This window comes from Macrotis lagotis, chromosome 4 (assembly GCF_037893015.1).
Source record: "Macrotis lagotis isolate mMagLag1 chromosome 4, bilby.v1.9.chrom.fasta, whole genome shotgun sequence".
Lineage (NCBI taxonomy): Eukaryota > Metazoa > Chordata > Mammalia > Peramelemorphia > Peramelidae > Macrotis > Macrotis lagotis.
The window spans coordinates 4,850,819-4,868,881 of NC_133661.1; the positions used below are offsets into that span (position 1 = coordinate 4,850,819).

The 18,063-nt window shown below is 41.8% G+C and overlaps 1 protein-coding gene across 1 annotated transcript in view; it reads right to left on the reverse strand.

The window, feature by feature from the left end:
- GLRX3 (glutaredoxin 3) overlaps positions 1–18,063 on the reverse strand; it is a 33,734-nt gene that overhangs the window by 13,275 nt on the left and 2,396 nt on the right. Inside the window, exons 2-3 of the mRNA XM_074232152.1 lie at positions 16,980–17,088; positions 566–640 (exon numbers count right to left, since the gene is read on the reverse strand). Of these exons, the coding sequence (XP_074088253.1) occupies positions 566–640; positions 16,980–17,088 (184 nt within the window). The remainder of the gene's footprint in view (positions 1–565; positions 641–16,979; positions 17,089–18,063) is intronic.

The window sequence follows — 18,063 nt, forward strand, 5'->3', positions numbered from 1 at the left end:
TGACGGAGGGTCTCCTGTCCATCAAAGCCCAACAGAATGAAGGCTAACTGCAAACAAAGAGGCCATACAATTCTCCAGCAGTGCCTTTGACCTGAACCCACGGTCATAGACATTCTGGGAGTCACAGCCCCCAGACTCCTGGACCTGAGGTGATCCGGTCACAAGGGTCCTGCTAGAACAAGGATGTCATCTGTCTGCAGACAAACCTGGCTCTCCTATTCCAGTATACAGGGGGAACTTCATGCAAAGGGGGCTCCCAACAACTGTAGCTCAAGAAGCAGCTCCAGTCAACCATCATGAGAAGCCAGCTGACTCCAAACCCAAAGAAGGCTGGGTCCCTGCTCCCAAGGAGCCCCATGTTGAATGGGCAGGGAGATCTTGGGTTCTTGTCCTCTTCATCACAGAGGAGCCACATGGCCATGGCCTGAGCCTCTACCCCATCCCGAGTCAAGCAAGACAGAGGTTAGGTCTCTGACTCCAGATTTGAGGTTAAGAGAAGGGGGAGTGGAAAGAATTCTCTACTGAGCAGACAGCAAGGAGATCTCCTGGATGGCTGCAGACTTACCTTAAAGAACAGAAATGTGGGAACACAACTAATTTCATATTTCTCAGACACTTCGGGAACAGCTTCTGCTTCCAACTTAAAAAGAAGAAAAACAGACTCGATCATCAGAGGGTTTTGTATCTCAATAACAGGAATCAATCTCCCCTGTAATGTCCTTTGAAGAATTTTATGTTTTAAAAGAGTTTGGTGCAAAAGTTTACGACACATTTACATTTAAATGAGACTCACTGGCGGGGCGCATGCACAGTGTCAAAACAGGTTCAGAGGGTTTTATTTTGTTGCACATTTCCAAAGACGCCTGGAGGCTTTGGTGCACTAGTGACCTAGTAAATTTTCAATCATATGCAGCTCCTACTATATTGAAATCCATAAATCACTGACCCCAGTTATGTCATGATTACAGTGCTTATTTTCTGCCCACAGCAATTCTTCCTGTTTGCTCTATTGACTAATTCCGAGAGGCAGTACATCATGACTGACAGCTGCGGCCTTCTGCAAATTATGAAGCAAAAGGAGTATTTCTCCAATAAACTATTGATGTCTGATACATTTTACTTTTAACTCCTGCAAGGCTGCTGGAGAGTGAGGAGGCAACTTGCCCATGAATCTATTCATACATTGAAATGGGAACTCAAAGGAAAAACAAGATGGCTTCATTACATTGGATAATTCCATTAAGGTCTCTGAACCGTGATATACTGCAACATCTGAAATATGGCTGTGAAAACATATTTAGTACTAGAATTTCAAAATTAGAAATTAGAATTCAACTACAGTAAACTACTTTACATTGAGATTTATCAATGGTATGTTTTGAGAAAAATTCAAGCCGGTTATAGCTTTCCCTCAAAGGACTGTCAATGTAATATAAACTTTTTGAAACCAATAAAAACTTGCATTAACATTATACCTAGAGGAAATAAAATTTATTGATAAATTATATTGTTAAAAGTTTTTTAAATATACACTCATTTTTTCCAAGAAGAATATGACAGATTTCCAGGGGCTTGAAAATACTATTTTTAGCTAAAGCTTTATCCAGTCAGATCATATTTCTTTTAATGAACCTTGACTATATAATAGAGAAAGAAGAGTAATTTATCTTGTTTGTCTCTCTCCTTACCCATACCTGGATTTTCTGACTCTTCTCTAAGTAGATTTTTGTCTGTTTATGAGACACCTTTGAATCAACATCTGCAAACCCTTACTCTGTACAACTTTGCAGTTCTAATATGAAAACTCTATGAATTAGACACCACTAATTCAAGTTGACTAATTATTGGAGCTCTCAAAGGAGACAAGAATCTGCAGCAGCTCCAAGAATGGCCAAGAGGACTGCTGAGAATCAGTGCTTTGTGAAAATGAGGTAGCCTTCCTCCTCACTTGACCCCATGGAAGACCAGGCATGCTCCTCCCCACTTTAGGAAATCAATGAGTGGCTTCCATAGCATGAATTCTATCTGCCATGCAGTCATTTTTTTCCTCCATCCCTTTCATGGAAACTAAATAGATAATGGGATGCCATCCAGTCTCCTTCAGCAAAGAGGTGACCTCAACCCCTGGATGAACAACCTTCACACTCAGTCATAAGTTACAAGGGATTTACAATGAATGGTTGCCTCTTCCTCTGAAGTTTGACGGACTCCAATTCAATCCAAAATTACATTCAGTACAACTGCTTCGCTGTTGGTGGATATGAGAACTGGTGCCCTTAAGTCTGCAAAGAAGCCTGGAACTCTGTACCCAAATCTGCCAAAATGTAGAAACCTTTTGACCCAGCAACTCTGAAACACTAAGAATGGTCAATGCAAGCCCAACCACCCAAGTCCAGAGGCCTGATGGCAAGACTACATTTTCTTCCCCATTTATAAGATGCACCTTTTTTCAAAAAATTTGGGATCTCAAAACTGGAAGTGACTTATACAGTAGTTGGAGATTTTTTGACTTGCATTTCCCACTTTTATCGCACTTGTCTTGGCCCTCAGTTTCACATTTGCCATCAGAATATCAGAATATTCCATTTGTCACATTCTTCCCAGAAATGGCTCAGAGAAGATTTTCAGACAGTGCTGAATTCACATTCAAAGTGATCCAGTTTGTAAAAGTGAATGGAAATCATGCTGCTGAATGTCAATATGAGCCTGGCTCGGGGAAGAAACCTGACTAAAAACGCACCAGCAGAAGAAAGCCATAAGAGGCAAGGCAGTCAAATGGACTGAGCTCGAGAGAGCACTGAAGAGATAGATTGAAGAGTAGGGGCCCACTGGGATTCCTGTGTCCACAAAGATGATTCAAGAGCAGATCAGAAGAACTGCTGATGAAAAAGAAGCCATTGATTTCCAAGGAGGACATAATGGATGCTTCAGGTACATGAAAGAGAACAAACTAAACATGTGTCCATGCACCAGGCTTGCCCAAAAGATGCCTGAAAGCTAGAAGAAGGTCCTTGATTTCATAACGAATAGTACATGAGTTCATTAACGTTACATAATTTTTTTTTCAAACTTTAGGCCCCAAAATTAAGATGTGTCTTATACATGGGAGCGTTTTATATATATAGGAAAATACAGTAGTCTCCTTTCTGGACTCCAGATGCCAAAGACAATAGACATTTTTGGACATGGCAAAGGCATCAATCCATTTTGCTTGACAATGCCCATTTACTACCAGAACTATGGTTTTCTCTTTTTAGCAACAAAGTAGAGAAGACAAAAGTGAGGGAAGAAGCACAGAGAAGAACTGAAGGGAGCTAAAAAGGAAGGAGAACCAATTGGAAATTAACAGGCTTTCATTTATTCCATGCTTTATTTTTACTAAACAGCTTTGCTTTTCTCATCTATAATTTTTCTGTCCCTCTCTTTCATCTTCTCTAAATTCAGAATGTAACCCTCTCGTCACCTTGAGGCATCCAAATGGTGTGGTGGATGGACGGACAGAGCTGTGGATGGAATCAGAAGAGCCTGGGGTCAAATGAAGCCATAGACACTTAATGGCAAGGAGCAAGACCCAGCACTGGAGCCTTCACCCCTCCCAGCTCAGCTCTCTCTTGGTCTCTAAGGTCCCTTCCAGCTCTAAAGCCAGGAACATGCAATTTCGAGGTATAAGGGAGGTCATGTCCAAATACAAATTCACCTTTCAGAAAGCCACACAGTAAACTTCAAAGGCCACTTTTTTGGCAGAAGTGGAGAACCAAGTCAAAAATTTTCTAATATGGTCACACAAAGTGATTTGTCCAAAATCTGATGGCTAAATGCTAGGAAGGAAACACTGCCCAGCTGTCACACTACTGCCCCAAACTTCAGACCTCCATGTTCTAGGACTTTCTCCTGGGGATCCATAAAGACTGTTAATTGCAGACTCTTTCAGAGAGCTTCAAACATTGTATATTGATTGACTTGCTGCATTTCCAGTGTAACCTCATTTCTATATTTTCTTTTGTTCTGTCCCTTTCTTGGAAAGTTTACTAGGTTAATTAATGAAAAGGGTGATCCTTTAGAACATAATAAAATATAAAGAACAGAGACTTAAGGACAAATTACAATTTGCTAATTTTCTATAGTTGAAATCAGCCCCTTTCAAAAGAGTGCCTCAATTCAGGAATCATTCTACTGTCTTATGGATTTCATCACTGACTTTCTAAAAATTAAACTTTTTTGGTTTTCATTTTCCTTGGTTTATTTTCCTTTATATTGTTCCTAAATTATAAATAATGGATGCTAAAAATGAATTTCGTTTTGTTAAATATAGTCATGTAGCCAAAAAAAAAATCTACCTCCCTCCCAAAAAGTATAAAAAGAAAAAAGAAAACAAAGCAATGAGGAAGTGCCCCCAATTCACTTCACCATAACAAGGAGGCATCCTACTGCAAGTTCTCTGCAGCCCCTTAGAACCCAGCAAATATGTCCAAAGAAAAACATTTAAAAATAAAATAAATGATGTTAGAGAACAGAAATATCACTTTCAATACTTAGGTTACCAAAATTCACACAGCTCCCATTAAACACTAACACATAAGGGTACCCCCCTAATCAACAATTATAAATATTTCTGCCTAAGTAAAATAAACTTAACAATATTGTTCCAATGAACAATGGTCTGTACTAACTAGACATGGGCTAGAATTTCTTTTACTAAAACATATCCTTATTTAACAAGGTTAAATAAGGTTAAAACAAGAAAAATTGGATCTTTTACTGTAATTGTTAAAAAAATAAAATTTTATTGTCATGTAACCAATAATTATGAAGGAAAACCTAAAACCAGAAACTAAATAAGAGTAAAGCTAGATGTAAACTAGTCTGCTATAAAGCTAGGAGATCTAATGGTTGTGTACTTGTGCTTTCTGGATTTCACAGAACCCCACCCTGAGGTGGAGCCTGGTACCCCTATCTCCCTGACCAGGGAACTATGTCTGGAAATAAACAAGATGATTTACAAACACAACCCCATCAAGTAAAGGCCAGATTTGTGCGCTCCAAAGAAAAAATATTTTTACAGAAAGTCAAAGGTTTCTATTTCACACTACAGTGGAAATACAATCCCAAAGACACAAAAGGAACTGGGGTGATTTTTTTTTTCTTAAGAACACTGACATTTGGGGGAGGCTAGGTGGTGCAGTGAATAAAGCACCGGCCCTGGAGTCAGGAGTACCTGGGTTCAAATCCAGTCTCAGACACTTAATAATTACCTACGCCTATGGCCTTGGGCAAGCCACTTAACCCCATTGCCTTGCAAAAAAAAAAACCTTAAAAAAAAGAACACTGACATTCCAGCTCTCTTCTTACCTTCAGTGTTAGCACAGTGGGAGAGGCAATGCAGCCATCCTACAAAGCTAGGGGGTTATTACTTAAAGAAAAGGACCTAGGGCTCTTCAAATCAGGTCCTCTCTGAAACTGGGGTCACAGAAAGAGTACAAGGGGGAACGAAGAAGCAGCTAATGAGGTATTCCTAAGAGGCAAAAAACGGGTTTTCCCCTCCATAGTCCTTCCCAGATTCCATTAGCATCTGCAGAAAAAGCAAGTCCTCCTCTCCATCTGTCCAAATGACTAGAGTTCAATGTCCTCGACTTCCAAGACACTGGTCAGCCATCTACTTCAGTGGCCCATTGGCAAGTCACAATGAAGAACTCATCGACCCCCCCCATTCCTGTTTTTATGATCCTCTCTCTGATCTTCTCCACTCTACAAGCTCTTCTCCCAGTCAGCATCCCAACTCCATCCTTCATTTCTTCTGTTCACAGCCTTAGACATCATAAAAAAAAAACAACCCAGGATAGGGGAGGAAGCATTTAACTTTAAGACAGAAGCATCAGGGTTCAGATCTTCCTCACTAGCTGAGTGACAAGTTGCTGAGCCTCATGCAACCTCAGTATCCTCAACCTCTGGAGCGAGATCCAAGCTCTCAGAGTTGTGAAACTCAAGATGTGAAAAGTGCTTCACAAGCTTCAAAGCCTTGAGTCCAGTCCCTGCCCACCCTCAGCCCCCGGCCAACCCACAGTGCCACTCTCTGCACCTCTTCCCAAGCTGCTGAGCTGTGGAAAAGTCCTGTCTCCCTGTCACAGTTAGATCACAAAGGCCAGCCCCTGGTCCTTGGCAGAAGGACTCTTCCCTATGACCCAAGCACCATCCTCTCTCAACTGCAGATGATCTCAGCTCTTAACCACTGGAAATATCAAGAGAATCCCTAGAGCTCTCTCATCTCTCTCCTCTCCTCCTCTGTCTTTCTACCTGGGGAAAAGTTAGCCTTCCACCTCCCCACTTCTTCCTGTCCCCTCTGCCTGACCTTGTCTTGGCCACTCTGATGACCGAGGCCTTGCCATCACACACCCATCTGTAATCTCTCCCTTCCTCCTTCTCCTCCGGTACCTACAGAACACACAAGCACACACATCTTTAAAATAACAACATGGACTGAATCATGTCAAGAGACATAATCTGATCTAGTGGAAAAAGGCCCTAGACTTGGAACTGGGCAAGCCCTAGGTTCAAATTTCACTTCAAACATGACCAGATGACTTCACCCAAGGCTTTTGTCTCAGTATTCTCTCAAAGAAAAAGGGGAGATAAAAGGATCTGCAACATTTCCCTCCCTGAGTTGGTGAAAGGCCAAGAGCAGGGACAGACTTCACAAACATTAAAATACTACACATCACCAACTATTATTGATAACACCCTCTCCCTGGGTTTTAGCTCTCTCTCATGTTTCACAGTCAACCTCCAAGAAACAGGAGGGTCTGTTTATTAACTCTACTTTCTCATTTTTAACCCCTTGTTCTCAGATTTCTGGGGACAGCTGGGTGGTACCACGGCTGGGGCACTGGGCTGGAGTCGGGAGGACATAGAGTTCAAATATGAGACTGTTCTTCTGATGTTAGCAGTGCTCAGCCCCTCTGGAACTCCAGACGTCCTCCACCAATGACCACTGTCTCTGACTCAGGATGCCTCCAACTCAGCAGTCTACTCCATTCTCCCTTCAAAGGAGTCCAGGGATGAAGGGAATTCAGAACATCTGGTGCAGCCCAGTTCTCAACCAGGATCCTTTTGCCCAGACATATGTTCAGTTTCAAAGAAAACTCCTTCCCAGGGCAACCCAGGACATTTCTCAGGATTAAATGATCTCCCCTGATAGCCAGCCTCAACTGGTCCCTCTGTAACTTCCCACTGTGGCTCCTGACTAGCCAGAAGGGAAAAATAAAAAAAAAAAATCCTCCTTTTGAGCAAGGGACAGTTGTTTGCCTTTTTCTGTAACCTCAGAGCCTTGCCCAGGGCTCAGTCTATGGTAACTGGTACTGACTGACCTCTGTCTTGGTCTCCTCATCTTGCTTGATTTCTACCCTACTGCCTCTTATGGCCTCCTGGTATCACATGTGAAGGGGCCACATGAGAGATCTTTACCTCTGGTATTCTCAGTCACAGTAGCGAGGGCCTGAAGTAAACCACTCTAAAGCAGACCTAAGGGACATAGTGCCCAGGCCATCTCTCCATTTTTGATATGATCTCGGCAGAAAAGATTTTGTTGAATGCTTTGTGAAAATCTAGGGAAATGGTGCCCTAACAGCCCAGGCATGAGGAACAAAAATGACATTAGTCTGGTAGGGCTTGTTCTCACTAAAGCTCCACTGGCTTTTTTTAGACATCAACACTTCTGCATTGTTTATAAGATTTTGAGTTCCCAAGAGAACATTGTTCACATTAATAACAACATTGAGAGTTGATCAAACATGATGGCCACAGTTACTCTCAGCAGTTCAGGGAGCTAGGATGACCCTGGGAGACCAGCTATGGACAATGCTATCTCCTCCAGAGGAAGAAAAACAAACCAAAACAAAACCAAAAAAACCTGACAGAGTCTCAGTGAACACTACATCCACTTTTTAAAAATTTCTCTTCTGTTTTTCTTTCCTATCTCATGCTTTTCTTTCTTTTCCCTTAGTTCTAATTCCTCATTCAGAAAACAACTAATCTGTAAACACATTTAAAAAAATTTTTATGTACAATATTCACCTGATTGTTCGCCACTGTGGGAGGGAGGGTGGAAGAAAGTTATGTAATTTATAAATATGCGTATGCTTGTGGATGAATATTGAAAAACTTTCACTGGAAAAATAAAACATCAACTGTGAAAAAAAAGATTTTGAGTTGCAGATTTTTCTCCCTCTCTCCATCCTCCCCCCGCCCACACTCCCAAGACAGTAAGCAATCTGTTCAGAGGTTGTGCAGGTACAATCATGTTACCATGAGTCTTGTTGTGAAAGAAGACTCAGGGGCGGCTAGGTGGCCCAGTGGATAAAGCACTGGCCCTGGAGTCAGGAGTACCTGGGTTCAAATCTGGTCTCAGACACTTAATAATTACCTAGCTGTGTGGCCTTGGACAAGCCACTTAACCCCATTTGCCTTGCAAAAACCTAAAAAAGAAAAAAAAAGACTCAGAACAAAAGGGGAAAAACCAAAAACCACGAGAAAAAAACAAAACAAAACCAAAGTCTGCTTTGTTCTGCATTCAGACTCCATGGTTTTCTTCTAGATGTAGATGTCACTGTCCATCCCAGGACTTTTAGAACTGCCCTTGGTGAGGAGTTGAGTCCCTCAGTTGATTAGTTCACAATGAGGCTATTACTGTGCACAATGTTCTCCTGGTTCTGCCCTCTTCACTCAGCATCAATTCCTGCAAATCCTTCCAAGATTCTCTAAAGTCCCAATGTTCATGGTTTCTTACAGAATACAAGTACTCCATCACACTACTGTGCCACAATTTGTTCAGCCATTCCCCAGAAGATAGGGGTCCCCTCCATTTCCAATTCCTTGGCACTACAAAAAGAGCTATCAATAGGTTTGTACATGTGGGTCTTTTTCCTTTTTGTTTTTTTGTTGTTGTTTTGGGGGTTTTGGTTTTGGGTTTTTTTAGATTTTTGCAAGGCAAAAGGGGTTAAGTGGCTTGTCCAAGGCCACACAGATAGGTAATTATTAAGTGTCTGAGACCAGATTTGAACGCAGGTACTCCTGACTCCAGGGCCAGTGCTTTATCCACTATGCCACCTAGCTGCCCCTTTTTCCTCTTTCTTATGATCTCTTTGGGATACAGACCCAGGAGTGGTATTGCTGGTTCCAAGGATATGCGCCATTTTATTGTCCTCAAGCCACTGTTCCAAAATTGTTCTCCAGAATGACTAGATCAGTTCACAACTCCACCAACAATGCATTAGTGTCCCAGTTTTCTCACATCCTCTCCAACACTGATCACTTCCCTCCTCTGGCATATTAGCTAATGTGATAAAAGTGAGGTGGTACCTCAGTCATTTTAATTTGCATTTCTCTAATCAATAATGATTTAAAGCATTTTTATATGACTATAAAGAGCTTTAATTTCTTCACCTGAAAACTGCTATTCATTTCTTTTCTTATCATCTCATCATTTCTTTGACCAAGAATGATTTTGAGGTCAGAAGATACTTCATTTTTATATTGATCTCTCTAAGCTCCAGGTCCAGTACAGGGATCCTACCAGGCACATTATAAATGTTTCTTGTGTTGAGCCCATGTAAGGTAGGGCAGAGTCCCAGGGGGCATTCTCCTCTGCCTCTCAGACTGGGCTCTGCCCAGAGAAGGACGGGAAAATACCATGGAGGACCCATGGAATGCCTGTGGCTGGACCAGCCAGGAGGGTGTGGCACTCCTATGAGAACTCAGAATGGTCTAACACTGGAGGTTCCTGGCTTGTGGCTGAGTCCAGCTTTCTCTCCCTAAAGATCTGTCTCTCCAGAGGTCAAGAGATAGAAGGTTCTAGAAATCCCATGGCAGTCCCAGAACTACCCCTAAAATACTGCTGGTTGTGATTTGCTGTGGAAGATTTGCAGTCCTGGGACAAGGAGACTTTACTAGTGATCAAATACAGATTTCTGTGTTAAGCCTGATTAACCTGAGCGGTCTTCCTGTCACCTTGATGCAGTAATAGACCAGACCTAAATCTCCTTTCCCCATGTAATCTTCATTTCATTTCTATTTTAATAGAGGAACTGACTGCCAGAGTAAGCACTCCACAGAACTATTTCAAACAAAACTTTTTCTACTAAACCTTATTAAATTCTAAATCAATTAGATGATGAAAAATAATCACTTAGATTCTATCTAAACCAAATGCCACTGTGGCCCTTGTGCTTAGGATAAGTGAATCTGTGTCTTTGTCACATTTACACTCAAAGACCCTTCCCCAATATTCCATGTTTAGTCTTATGTCATTCTCAAACAACTAGACTTGTCATTATAAAACAATTAAAATGACAATTAAAAGAAGACAAAGAGCTACTTCCTGTTCCTCCAGGTGGCTTCCTGCCACCAGTCAAAATTGAGGTCAAAGTCAAAGATCACTAAGTCAGGTGGGGGGCTAAAACCTCCAGAAGACTTCTCTTTACTAGTAAATTCTAGAAAGATCATTTCTCTCCTAAAAACAACCAGCTTCAGGGACAGCTAGGTGGCACAGTGGATAGAGCACCAGCCCTGGAGTCAGGAGGACCTGAGTTCAAATGTGACCTCAGACACTTAATCATTACCTAGCTGTGTGGCCTTGGGCAAGCCACTTAACCCCATTGCCTTGCAAAAAAACAAAAAACAAAAAACAAAAACAACCAGCTTCTTGTCATGGAGAACCCAAACTAGAAGAGAGAAGAAAGAATCTTTCCTCCCTCTCTCTGGAAGAATTTACCCAAAAGTGATGAAAAAGAAATTCAGAGAAAAAAAGATCCCAAAGTCTGCATGAAATCAGAACCTAAACTAGAACTGAATATTTCAAGTGCAAGCAGAACTACTGCAATGGGGACCTTACACTATTTTCCCTCTCCCCCTTCCCCTACCAGGATCTCTATATCTTCAGCAGAGCAGAAATCTGCCCCCATTTCTCATCACCTGGAGTGGGGGAGGGGGGGAAGAGAAAAAGACAGAGGCATAAGTGTGTGGAGGGGGGGGCAGGGGAGGAGACAGAGAGAACAAGCTGACTATCAAGACAGTTGAAATCCCCTTATCACAACCAGAGCTTGCCTCCATTCCAACCCTGTGCCCTGGTCCTAAGACTCTATCCATCCATTTTCTCCTTCTAGCCAAGGGGTCTCTCTAGTCTATTCCCCTGTCAGAAGTCCTTTGGTTTCTAGGCCATCAATTCATTCCCCACCAGGTCTCTCCACTTAAAATCTATTTTAGATCTCCTCATAAAAGACATTTTGAGTTCAAATTTGGCTCAGACACTAATTGTGTGACTCTGGACAAGTCACTTAACCCTAAATGCACTTAAAGGTGTGTATACATACTGCTGAGTAAAGCATATCCTTCCTCTATCTTGCTCAGTTTTGAATAGTGTCCCCATAGGGCCTGAGGTAGCTATGAAGACAAACGATCTCTCTTTCCATGTCTTAATTAAGAATCGGCACCCTAGTCTATGTCACTTCTTAGCTCCCAGGCAGGCCACAAGCTGGCCAAACCTCCACTGCTGCCCTTTTGACCACATCCAACCTAGTGGTCTCAGGTCAGTAATTTCCAATCTACTTCCCTTCTGGTTTAGAATCCTAACCAGATCTGCAAAGTTCAAATACTGATGTTCATCCTGGACTCTTCATTTCAGGGACCCAACCCACATTGCACCTTTCTGATCCAGGATGTGGGATTTCACTGGAAAAAGAATCTGCTTCCAATCTCCATCAGCCTCTGCTCTGTAGCATCAAGCCTTAGAGAGCAGCCCCAAGTCAGTCTGGTTGGTTAAATGGTTCCCTCTTTCAATAGCCCATGGTCTCTCTAGCATAGCCCATGGTCTCAGTGAAGGACCTGGAGAACAGCAGATCACAACTGCTCTTAAGCACTGTTTTGGCCCCTGTGATTCCATCTTTCTAATCAGCTCCTGACTTCTGAAACATCCAACTTCAGTTACCCACAATATGACAAGTTACAGCAATGTCCTGGAATGTTGCTCCTGCCTATGACTCTTAATTCCCAGAGATACCATGGATACCATGTCAAGATACCCGAGCTGGTCATCATATCCCAGATACACACCTGGAACCAGCAGTAAAAACCTGGATGATTTCGGTTGGCATGTGGCTGGTGATCTTTCTCTTTCCTAAAGTCCCTCCAAACAGAAGGGACCTTTGGGACCCCTGGGACATTGTCCTCCCCAGAGGGGCCAGAACCATACCCACAAATGTCAAGAGTCTTGCTGTAGCACATTCTTCTGTCCTTCTGAGCCAGGCCTGGATCTTCCTCTGCCTCCTTTCCAACCTTTTTCCTTCTGCAATTTTCCCAAAAACCTTTCTACCACTCATCTCAGGAACAATATCCCAGTCACACGAGGGGTGCTTTTTTTCTTGAAGTAAGGGGACTCTGCATCCACTCCTCGAGTGGCTACATCTGGCAGAAGTGTGGACATTATCCAATCTCTGCAGTCCCAAAAACATTTTCTTTCTTCCAAAGTTGCTGAACCATACAGTTCTCTGAGATTCTTTGCAATGAGGCTCTCTGAATACAGGCACCATCCCAATTGAGTCACCACTCATTTTACCAGGGGTTCCTAAACATTCCCACATTCTTCTGGTCTCTAATTATCAGACTCCTGCCAACACCCTAAAGGAAACAAGACACTGCCCTCAACTGCTCTGAGAGGTTAGTGAGAGAAATCCAATTTGTAGCCATTTTACGTCTCTATCCTTTTAATACCCATTCAGATGTCTCTTTGCATCCTCAAAGCACCATCATCTTGCACCATTTCTCTCAAGGTGCCTTTGCTCTTGGCAGAAAGAACTACCACATGTTCCAAAGGTGAGGCATTTCTTACCCAGCTGCCATCACGGATACCACCACTCTTGGCTCATGTGTTTTTCTTTCCTCCTCCCCTCCCTTTCTTCTCCTTCTCCAATTCAATAACCATTGGCTTTATGGCACAGCAAGAGAGGCCCAGAGTTAAAAAAAAAATCCACTGACCTCTCAAGGAAGATCCAAGGCCAAAAGATCCCTCCCAGTGGCCAGAAGAGTCTCCCCCCACCCTCACAAACTATCTCACCCATGTTTTCCTACTTGATCCTTGTAATCACCCTCAGAAAATGCCAGGGGAAACATGACTGACATTTTACAAATGAGAAAACTTAGGCTCCAATTCAGAACCTTATCCACAATCACCCAGCTGTGGAGCAGAGCCAAGAATGGTCCCAAGCTGACCACCCTGCAGCTGGAGGCAATGTTGCCACTCACAAAGACTGAAGAAAATGTCACAACCCTTTGATGCCAGCCTATTATAATTGAACATTCATTTAAACTTGAAACAAAAACTTGTTTTTTTAATTAAAAATACCAGTTGGAGGCAAAAATCATTTCAATATTTAAAAATTTTAAGAGCATTTTAGAAGTATAAATTAAGTTCTAGGGTACAAATTTTCTGTATTAGGTTGCACACGTTTGAGAGCTGTTACCTCCTCATCCTGACTCTGCCACTGGGCAAGTGTCACACATCCTCCCTGAACTTTAGTTAACACATCTTGAAAATGACAGACTAGAGTGTCTCTAAGGTCCCTTCCAGCTCGAGGCATATGAGTCTATGCCTGAGATAAGTGCTATGTCTGCATCTGAATGAAAGGGGCCGTCATCCATGTTCCATGAATCTCCTCCAAATAAGCAAAGGATAGCAGCTACCTAAAATAAAAGTTATCTTTTTAAAACTCAAACCACATTAGATGCTCATCAATTGGGGAAATGTCTGAACAACTCTATGATTGTGAGGGAATGCTATTGTGCTATAAGAAATGACGAACAGGGGCAGCTAGGTGGCGCAGTGAAGAAAGCCCTGAGCCTGAAGTCAGGAGGACCTGAGCTCAAATTCAGCCTCAGACATGTAATAATTACTTAGCTGTGTGACCATGGACAAGTCACTTAACCCAAGTCATTTAACCAAATCAAAACCAAAAAAACTGATTGTAAAGTGAAGTGAAAGGAACCGGGAGAACACTGTAGACATCAACAATACTGAACAATGAAGAATTGTGAATGACTGAGCTTATTCTCAGCAATACAATGATCCAAGACGATTTCAAAGAACCCAAAAGGAAAAATACTATCCACCTCCAGAGAAAAGAACTGATAAACTCTGAGCACAAACTGAATCTTTTATTTCTCTTTTTCATGTGTCTTATTTTGCTGCATGTCTAATATGGAAATAGACTTTTTGTGATCTCACCCATGTAACTGATATCAAATTCCTTGCCTTCTCAAGGAGAAAAGAGCACCAGAAGAACAGAGGGAAATTGGAACTTTAAATTTTTTTAAAAATGAATGTTAAAAATTTTACAAAATTAAAAATTTACAAAATTTAACAAAATAAAGTTTTAAATCAAACCATATAAATAAAAAAATGCTAGATTTAAGATACTATTTTGTTTGCTACTAAATGAAATTAGTTTGCAGTCTACCAAAAAATTAATTTGTAGAATAAAATTTTAAAATATTTCTAAGATCATTCTGCTCATCATTTCTTATAGCATAATAGCATTCTCACACAATCAGAGATTTGTTAAGCCATTCCCCACTGATGGGCATCTAAATACCTGGGTTCAAACCTTAATTACATTATCAGCTATGTGGCTTTTGACAAGTCACTTAACATTTGCTAGTCCATTTCCCTATGGAAAATGAGGTGGCTAAACTAGAGTCCTATGACAATTGATAAGAATTTGTAGCACTGAAAATGAAGAAATCCCTGCCCTTCCCACAAGATCACACAAGCTAAGAAGAACAATGAGACCAAGATATTGATGGCAATGATAAATCCAATTTTGACTCATTAATACTCTAAAAAAGTCCCAGGAAGAAGAGAAAACTGTTTTCAACTGATCCGCGTAAGGTAATATGTATTAACTGTTCTTCTGACCCCTCGGGCTAGAACATGCAGATTCACCCTCAAAAATCTGGCCTTCTATTTGATCACTGACCCAGAAAACCTCAGACCAAACTTAACTGAAGCACTTTCAATTAACTGCCTTGAAAATTCCACAAAGGCAAACTCTGCCCCTGAGAACTTCCGAATAAAGAAAATTTAAGACAAATAGAAAAATGTTAGGAAAATCATAAATCCTAAAAGGATTTAACCATCTACTCTAAGTGTCTTTACTCCAGTCATGGAAGACCAAGTCAGGCCCAACTACTCCCTGGCTACCTTATCTAGAGCTCAGGTGACTGAAATGAAGCTAAAGACTTCACAAGTCCCTTAAGCACCTTAACAATTTCCAATATTACAGCCAGGGTGAACAACCTATGTGGCAGGTAATTCTGTCTCCACTCTAAATAAATCATGGGGCAAGTAGCCAGACTAGAGTTAGTTACTTAAACCAGTAACATGATTCCCATCAAAACAGACTTAGAACAATTACCTTTATCTTGATTAATCCCAGCATTGAAATAATTAATCATTAATCATTAATCTTACTTGTAATCATTATCTTTAATCACATGCTAAACACCGTTATAATGTTACACCTCCAGGTGTTGAGATCAGGTACTTGAGGGTTATGGTCTTAAGGCCATGTTATCTCTCTTAATGCCATTTGCCATTTTCCTATCAAAACTTTTAAAAACTTGTGATGTCAATTGTAGTTTTGAATCAGCTTCTCAGAATTCAGTTTGTTCTAAAGAAAACAGAAACATGAATACATGTACATACATACATATAGAATATAATATAAATGTTTCCAAGTACAGAGTGGAAAGATAAATGGGTATGTGGGAAAAAAATGGGAAAATAGCTAAAACTGACTAATCCCTTCAGTTCTCTTTGGAAAGGTACTGAATGCTTTCTCAATTCTTTTCATTCAATCTCTGAATCAGAGATGCTTCTTAGGCTGGGATGATCACATGCCCAAACTTCATTTCCAAGACTCTTAAAATGGAGGTTGTAAGAGGAGGTCCTCAAGTGCCTTGACAAGGAGTGATGCCACTAACAATTTCCTGCATCCTGCAGTATGCCCAAGTTCCATCCTAGCACTCTTTTCTAAGCCACAGCTTTGAAGAAAAATGAATGAAGAGTTAGGGGAGAATAAACATGTGACAATTTCCAGGGACTTCCCAATCAGCATCCCAGGTCCAAACTGGAAACCCTGGGATTTCTGCCTCCAGCAGACCCTGGGGCCTCAGGGCTCCCTTCCTCACAGCAGTACTCTCCCCCATCACAGCAGACAACAGCCACCTTTCATTTCCATCAGATCCCCAATATTCTGACAGTCCTTAATTATCCAACTGTCCTACAGTTCCCTATTACCTCTTTATCCACTCCCTATTAATATTTTCACTATCATTCATATTCTGCTGGCTAAAAAAACTGTCTTTAATCCACTCCCATTCCCACAGAGCTGCTGCTCGCCCCAGACTGCCCAGGGGGACAACACTTAAGGGGGGGGGGGGGGTTATTCCAACAGCACTTAAAAGACCTAAAAGTACTTTAGCTCTATCTTCATCTGATCCTCACAAAAACCCTGCAAGGCAGGTGCTATTTTTAATCACACTCATTTTACAGTTGAAGACCTGGAACTCAGAGCCTAGAATCACACAGCCAATTGGTGTCTGAGGCAGGATTGCACCTCAGGTCTTCTGGACTCCGGGTCTTGCACACTTTACCTAGGACAAGGCAGACACACTCACCATAATCTAAGCAAAAGCCAGTCACGATAATCAATCTGTTGCCAGAATCAATATGTAATTAATTACAAAAAGAACTAAAAGTACATTTTCTGATTACCTACGCTATTATTCCCCAAACTATTCTCAAAATGCTAGTCGTTCAAGGCAAGAGATTAAGAGGAAAATAAACAGCTACTAAGAAGTGATAGAAGACTAGAGCAATCTCATTCATAAAAGGCAACTAACATTCCAAAGAAAGAAATCTGCAAAATGGGCCATACCTTCACAAATGCAACTTGTGGATGTTCCTTGGCTAACTCCACCATGACATTGTTCATCTGGGCGCACTGGGGAGCCCATGGTGCCCAGAAATGCACCACAACAAGGGTCCTGAAAGTCAAAATACAGAGTCTTAAAAAAAATGTATTAAAATATGTATTAAAAAGTTTTATTTAACCAATTGCAAGGACTGTTCCAGCTGACTCTCACAGAATTTAAGAAGTTTTCCTCCAGCTCTGGGAATACAAAAAAAGGCCAAAAGCCAGCCCCAGACCCCAAGGAGCTCCAAGTCCAATGGTGAGAGACAACATACCAACCCTCTGTCCCAGGAGAAATCAGAGAAGGCCCTGGGGGAATGAAGGCTTTGAATGTGAATAGAGGATTTGCTATTGGAAGCTGGAAAGAGCAGATGAGGAGTCCTTTAGCATCTACAGTTTTAAGGGAGTGACAGAATCAAAACTAAGCTTTAAGAATGATCTAAAAGCAGCCAAGCTTCAAGAAGGATGGACTGGCCTGGGGAAGAGACTGAAGACAAGGAGACCAACTCAAAGTCTTCCTTCCCTGATTTGTCTGCCTGAGATCTTCCTCGACTCCACTTCTTAATAGTCCAGGGGGGTGAGGATTAGAAAACATTATCCCTATCTTCTGGCCTCAAAATCCTGTTCTTCACTCCAAGGTCCCTGCTACCATCTTGGATCCCAGAATGGCCTAAACCTGCTTCTCCTGAAATGTGGCTGCAGCCTCCTTCACTGCCCTCCAAGGCTGATATTTTTTAGAAAAGCTAGGGGAGAAGGGCAAAAGAAGGTCTGTTTTTGTTTTATTTTTGTTTTTTAAAATTCTGGCCGTACAAAGAGGAGTTAACTAAGCAGCAGAAGACAAGGAAGGGCAGGTGAGCAGGGAGGAGGAAGTGCCCAAAGCTCTGCCCATCATTCCATTTTGGCACCTAATTGTTAAGTCCCTCAATCCAGTCAAGCCTCCACTGCCTGTCACCCTGCCCCTCCAGAGAGACCAATGGGCACCTGAACTTGAGGCTGCCAGTGCTAGGAGAGGGCACCCACCTGGCCCACCCAGGGAAGGCTGAGGAGG